Source organism: Nannochloropsis gaditana, assembly GCF_000240725.1.
Source record: "Nannochloropsis gaditana CCMP526 unplaced genomic scaffold scaffold934, whole genome shotgun sequence".
NCBI lineage: Eukaryota > Eustigmatophyceae > Eustigmatales > Monodopsidaceae > Microchloropsis > Microchloropsis gaditana.
The window spans coordinates 1-5,898 of NW_005803019.1; the positions used below are offsets into that span (position 1 = coordinate 1).

The 5,898-nt window shown below is 50.8% G+C and overlaps 1 protein-coding gene across 1 annotated transcript; it reads right to left on the reverse strand.

The window, feature by feature from the left end:
* Nucleotides 1-2: 2 nt before the first annotated feature.
* On the reverse strand, nucleotides 3-3,825 carry NGA_0438900 (uncharacterized protein; the record flags this gene model as incomplete). The annotated part of the gene is made up of 4 exons (XM_005853359.1): nucleotides 3,556-3,825; nucleotides 2,321-3,265; nucleotides 1,764-2,224; nucleotides 3-1,685 (listed from the first exon to the last, which is right to left on the reverse strand). Coding segments are annotated over exons 1-4 (3,327 nt in total), but the record flags the coding sequence as incomplete, so codon positions are not given.
* Between the last annotated feature and the right edge of the window lie 2,073 nt (nucleotides 3,826-5,898).

Consider the following 5,898-nt stretch of genomic DNA (forward strand, 5'->3'; position numbering starts at 1 on the left):
ACGCCCTTCTTCTCAGTGCCCTGGAAGAGCTCCACGACCACGTCTCCCTTCATCGCAAAGTTCTCTAAAAGCACCGTGTACGGCTGGCCGACCACTGCGTGCTGGACGGGTGCCACCTCATGCGGTGAGACAAGCGTCACGTCGGGCCACAGAGACCCCTTGTCCAGGACGTTGCCCGTAAACAGCCCCTGGTAGAACTTGATTCCTTGAGCCGTATCGATTGACGGGAAGAAGAGCGTCGATGGCTTGCTAACCTTCACGTCGCAGAACGGCACGTCACGCTCGTCGTACTTGTTGATCGTATCAAGCAAGGACTCGCCATTGCTGGCCACGCCCTCGAAGATCTTCTGCAAGTCTTTCACAGAGGCCGCGTCCGGCGCCGTCATCTGCACGTTGAACTTCAGTCCCTTGCCACATCCGCTGCCGTGGGACGGGGCCTTCACAGAATCCAAAAACTCGCTGCTTGCCTCTTTCACGTAGTCGATGAGAGCAGGATGCACATCTGTCGTGGAAGCTGCGACATTGAATGCTGACTCCTCGTCCGCTTGCTCGCCCAGGAACAGCTTCACTGCCGCCTTCATGTCCGCCTGGTTGAAGCTGCAGTCTGCGTCGTCAGCATTGCAGTATAGAGACAACTCGTACGCCAGGATGTTGTGGTCGGGCAGCTTGGGTTCCGCTCCAGGGTTCGCCTCCTGGTGCTCCTCCATCATCTGCAAGATGCGACGAGTGTACTTGGGCGCGAGATCCGTCGATCCAAGCGCCTTTGCGACGCCCTTCGCCACAGGGGGCAAGACCAGCTCCTCGTTTTGCGGCAACGCATTCTTCGCCGCTGCCAGAATGTCCCGGAATGAGCTACGGGAAGTGCACTCCTCCGTCACGTGGCAAGTCGCAGTGTCGTTCCCTCCTGTCGACCAGTGAGAAGACGAAGGCCCCGGGCCCACACCGCACATGACACATTGGGTCTCCTTCCCGCCCACGTACACCTGCTCGGCCCATCGACCGTTCTCGTCCACCGCCGTAGGATCGGCGGTCTCGGCCAACGCGCGGCTGTTGCCTTGCACCAAGCTGAGCAGGGGGTTCCTGTTGGTCTCTTCTGTAGCCTCCTTCCAGGCCTCCATAAGCTTTGCTGGGGATAGACCAGCCAACATGTTCATCATGCGCGTAGGATTGACGACGGCTTGACCCTGAAGACGGCGCTTGTGCTTCAGAGACGTTACCATGGACAGGATCTTTCCGGCCAAGATCTGGGGATCGGGAGGACGCATGCGCGCCGAGTCCATCTCGCTGTTCGCCATCACGACGGCCGGACGGTCCACAAAGTTCTTGATGCCCGCAAGGAGACCCTGGGTATTCCTCTTGGACTTGAGATGACCATCCACCATCTCGTCCACGGCAGCAAGCAGACGACTCTTCGACGGGTTGGGCTTGTTGATGCGAATGCCGTCCTTGTTGACGAAAATGTTGTTCTCGCGGTACGCAGACCCAGGCACGCCTTGGCCGTTGACTACCCATGCGTAAGGATTGAAGCGGAAGTTGACCACACGCCTGACCGTCGTGCGGGATCGGACAAAGAGGGCAGCTCCGAGACCAATCCACCCCTCGTATCCGGGAATACCGGCATTCACCACTTGAATGGTCCAGCGTGTATTGTTGACGTTCGTGAAGAAACCAGCGCCCAGGAATCCCTGTTTGAATAGAAGGAAAGAGCGATTTTGGACAATTTTCTTTTGTCTACATGCTCAATTTTTATACTTCATACATACCTCAGCGCCGAGAATCTTCTGCGAACGGGCAACTGCCGCCACGAAACTTGGAACATAAATCAAACTTGTCTGTCCCGCACCGTTGAAGAAGGTCATCCCGACACCATTCTGATCCAGGGTCACCGCGACACGAGCAAACTGCTCGCCCACCATGTTCATGTCTCCAGTGCCGAGATAAACACTTCCACCCGCGAGGGCCTGGAAAAAGGAGATTGCACAATTTACAACTTCTCCTCCGGTCTTGTCAAGCACGCCAGCTCCATTAGAATACACCTGACCAGCACCAGTGATGGCAGCAACGCCCCAAGCACGATTTTCGAGCTCTGCAATAAGCACCATTACTCCTGATCCGACAGCTGTCATACCAAAGTTAGCACGATTGAGGCAGACGAAAGCAGTCTGCTGCTGGTGACCCACATTGACGAGGACTCCCCCGCCGACAAAAAGATTCTCTCCCGCACCTGTGTATACGTTCAGCATCAGTACAAAGTCTTCTCTATTTTTCAAGCACGAGGTCAACTACGACTAATTAATTGCCTGCAATAAAATTGACTTACCAAATTGACCCTTCAATACGGCAGCACCGATTGTTCCACCCCCAACGCGAATTCCCACGCCACCTAACACCCCCACAGCATTTCCCACATTAACTGAGGATTGGAATGGCGCACAGGCAACGTGATAGCAACCGATGCATACACTTGTACCGGCCAGCACCAAATAGTCACGTCCTACTTCGACGAGGTTAATATTAGGTGCGCCATAAGGCGCCCAGCGAATGATTTGACAGCCATAGCAGAAGAAAGCCCCGCCTGCCACCAAGACAAAACCGCCTACGATACGTTTGGGTGCCAGAGGGTCCATGAGACCTTTGACAAAACCTTCAAATGTCTGCGCTTGTTGTCGAAAAATAACACCTGAGCCCCTGAAATACCCTCCTGTCCGCACAAGCACACAACCGGCGACAATGAGTGAGCGATTGCCTCCCACGTTTCGGAGGGCCGGGCGGAAGAGGCTAACAAAGCGGATGTCGATGTGACTCCCAGCCGCAACGTCGAAAAGGCGGTACACTCCTTTCTCAGGATGGATCTGCGGAGGATCGATGGGATGGCCCAAGATAATTACAGAAGAGGTTACCATCACGGTAGACGGCAGAAGGTAAATGTAGGAGGATCCTTTCTTCAAAATGACCACGCTGCATGAGCTCCCGCTTTCCACCATCGCCTTGAGCTCGGGGCCTGTCTCGGGATAGCAGACTTGCAGGCCAGCCAGACTGGCAGCGCTGGCAGCCAGAGTATTGAAAGCACCATTGACAGCCGCAGCGCCAGGAAGGGCACCGAACAATGGACCGATGAAGTTCCTCTCTCCGTCCCCAAAAGATATTAATTTGTCGGACTCGTCTTCTTTGGTGGCAATGGTAAGATCACTAGGCTTGGATTCGGAAGCAGTGGAAGCAGGTGCTTTCACAGGCTCCACGACGGTGGCCGGCGCGGTAATTGGTGCTGTGGTGGGTTGAAATTCGATAACAGCATGTTCAAAAGTGTTAAATCAGTCAGGGGTCAGAATTTGCACTCTTTTCAACTTGACCCAAAGATTTGGTTTCCATAGTGCAAGGTGTTGAATCCTTTTGTTTCTAATTATTTGAGTCATCTCTTCGGAATGTCGACCATGGTTTGGGATAAACCCTCAAAAAAGAAGGGAAAGGCCGATTCGCAGAAAGTGTCAAATCAGGGAGCACACTAAAAAAAAATAAAAAATTTGATGTTCTCCTCCTTGACAAATTGTGTTTCACCTGAATCGGGCGCAGTGGGGGTAAGAGCATCTGTAATGTCAGCCAAGGAAGAAATAGGCCCCGTCTCTGCTGCAGTGGGCGCTTCGTTGCTCTTGTCCTTGCCCTTGATTCCGAAGCCAATAGCTAGGGCACCGACCACGATAAGGCATAGTGCACCCAGAGAGATCAGCAGGACCCGACGACGGCGGCGGGGGGCCTGCCCTAATTGCGGGTCGCTCGAATGCGCACCGTTAGTCATAGAGCAACAGAGCTGTCAAAATACTTTTGTTTGTTGTGATTCGTTAGGTTCTGCGCGGTCTCCTCTAAATACCGCGCGTATTAAATGAATACCGTGGTGGATGTACGATTTGCGCCGCAAAAATGATTTTTCTTAGGTGTCTTTTGCGGATACAAATGAGTTTGTGTGATTTTAAATTGTTTGCAAGCATCTAAACACCTATAGAGATCAGGGCCGCTCGGCATGTCTTCGGGTCATGGCCCATTTGATGTCCCGAGCCGGGTCAGGAAACAGAAATGTACGTGTGCTTAACCCGGTCCAAGACGACTCATGAAGTCCAAGTATCCGCGGACTTCAGGCAATTGCGCAATTGAAAGCTTTAGCATGATAGTAGACAAAAACAAACCGTTTAAGGAATCTGGACACCATGCAATTTCACGGGGGCTCCTCTCCCGGGACCCAGAACCAAATGGTTTATTTCTCTCGTGAAATTTGTTTGAATTCCAACGGAACCTAACGTCAAGTAACGGCGACCTCAATGCCGAACTGAGGGGTTTGAATAATATTCTGGGCATCGCATCGACACACGTCGTGCGTTTGGATCATTGCATGATACATAGCCTTTTAGCTGTGGTGAGTGTCTCATCGCAAGTTGATCGCAGAAGTCTGAGCTGTCCACAACGGCGACTCATGGCAGCCGAGGGAGTTCAGCTTGGGGAGGCTGGGAGTGAAGGGATGCATGCTACGAAAGGCGGCTGTGAGCGTATACTTTCATTGAAAAGTGAATTTCATTGAATGATTTGAAGGGACGTGAGGCACACGGCAGTTTCCAGAAGGAGTCTGGATAAGCGCGAAAGACATTCCGTCCCCCCACTTTTACATAACTTTAAAACTTTTGTTGTTCTTTTTTCAAGCTCGACTTTGTATCCCCTTTTCTTTGCATTCTCAGACTCAAGTGGTCGCCTTTTAAAGAATATAGTCTCCGAACTTAAGAGGAGCCAGCTGTATTTTTTTAAGGCTCTTGTTTACGCTCGGACTACTCATCTAATCAACCTGCGTCGCAGTTCGCCACCGACAAGAAAGGGGAGGCTATTTAATCCTCAATCAGCACACCAATTTCACAAATACATCACTTATTGAGCCAATAAGAAATTTCATTAGGCATTGTCTACGTCCATGAGATCCGCGTCATCGCGTTGAATCGTAAAGAGCGAAGTTTCCACAATAAAGAAGCATTAAACTGTATTTGACTATTATGCACCACAAACTCATCTAAAAGCTGCTTACCCAGAATTTGGCTTGTCGAAGTAACGCAGAAAGAGCGACAATGTGTAACTACTGCTAAGCAAGCTTCCACAGAAAGGCGATGCTATTGATCTGTTAGTACTCAAGCGGGCAATCATTAAATCATAGCCAGGTAAGTGAGTATGCTTTCATGTATCACTTGCCGACACCGGATAGCGTGAAAAGCCTGTCCATAATAATTTTAAGAACGATATTTTTAGCTGTGCGTGGTGTGGCTCGGACAGACACTTGCCGAGACCAGTAAGCAAGAGTAAAATATCCATACGGAGGGCTTTTCACAAAGGTACTTTGCTTTGGTTTTTACTCTCCTCTTCTGTGCCAATCATTCCCTTCACCTCCTTAAAACACTTCTCTCAACAACAGTAGACACTTCATTCTACCTATTATACGCCCTGGAAGCAAATTAGATATGTCTTCTGCAACAATCATCCCTTACCACGTAATTAAATTCCGCCGCCGTCACCCAGTACGTCAATACTCCTAATAATGATGACTTCTAAGAGCTAAATTTCTCTCTTTCTCTCATTATATAGTTCAAATTGTTAATTTTGATGCTTTTGCTTTGGTGTCTCTCTTCGGTTTCGTCATGTCTTCTCCTTCTTGTATATCCCGTATCATACCATCAGTCGATCAAGATACATTGAAGACTGGAAAAGGGCCCAAGGGCTTGCAACGACCAGCCCATCTCGGAAAACAATTCTCACAGAGTTGAGGTTAAAGCTCAAGCACAGATGACGGCAACAGGTCGAAGACCTCGCTCTGGGCATAGATCGCCGGCATGCCCGCGTGGTACGCGCGCAGGTAGGCTCGGTTCCCAGACA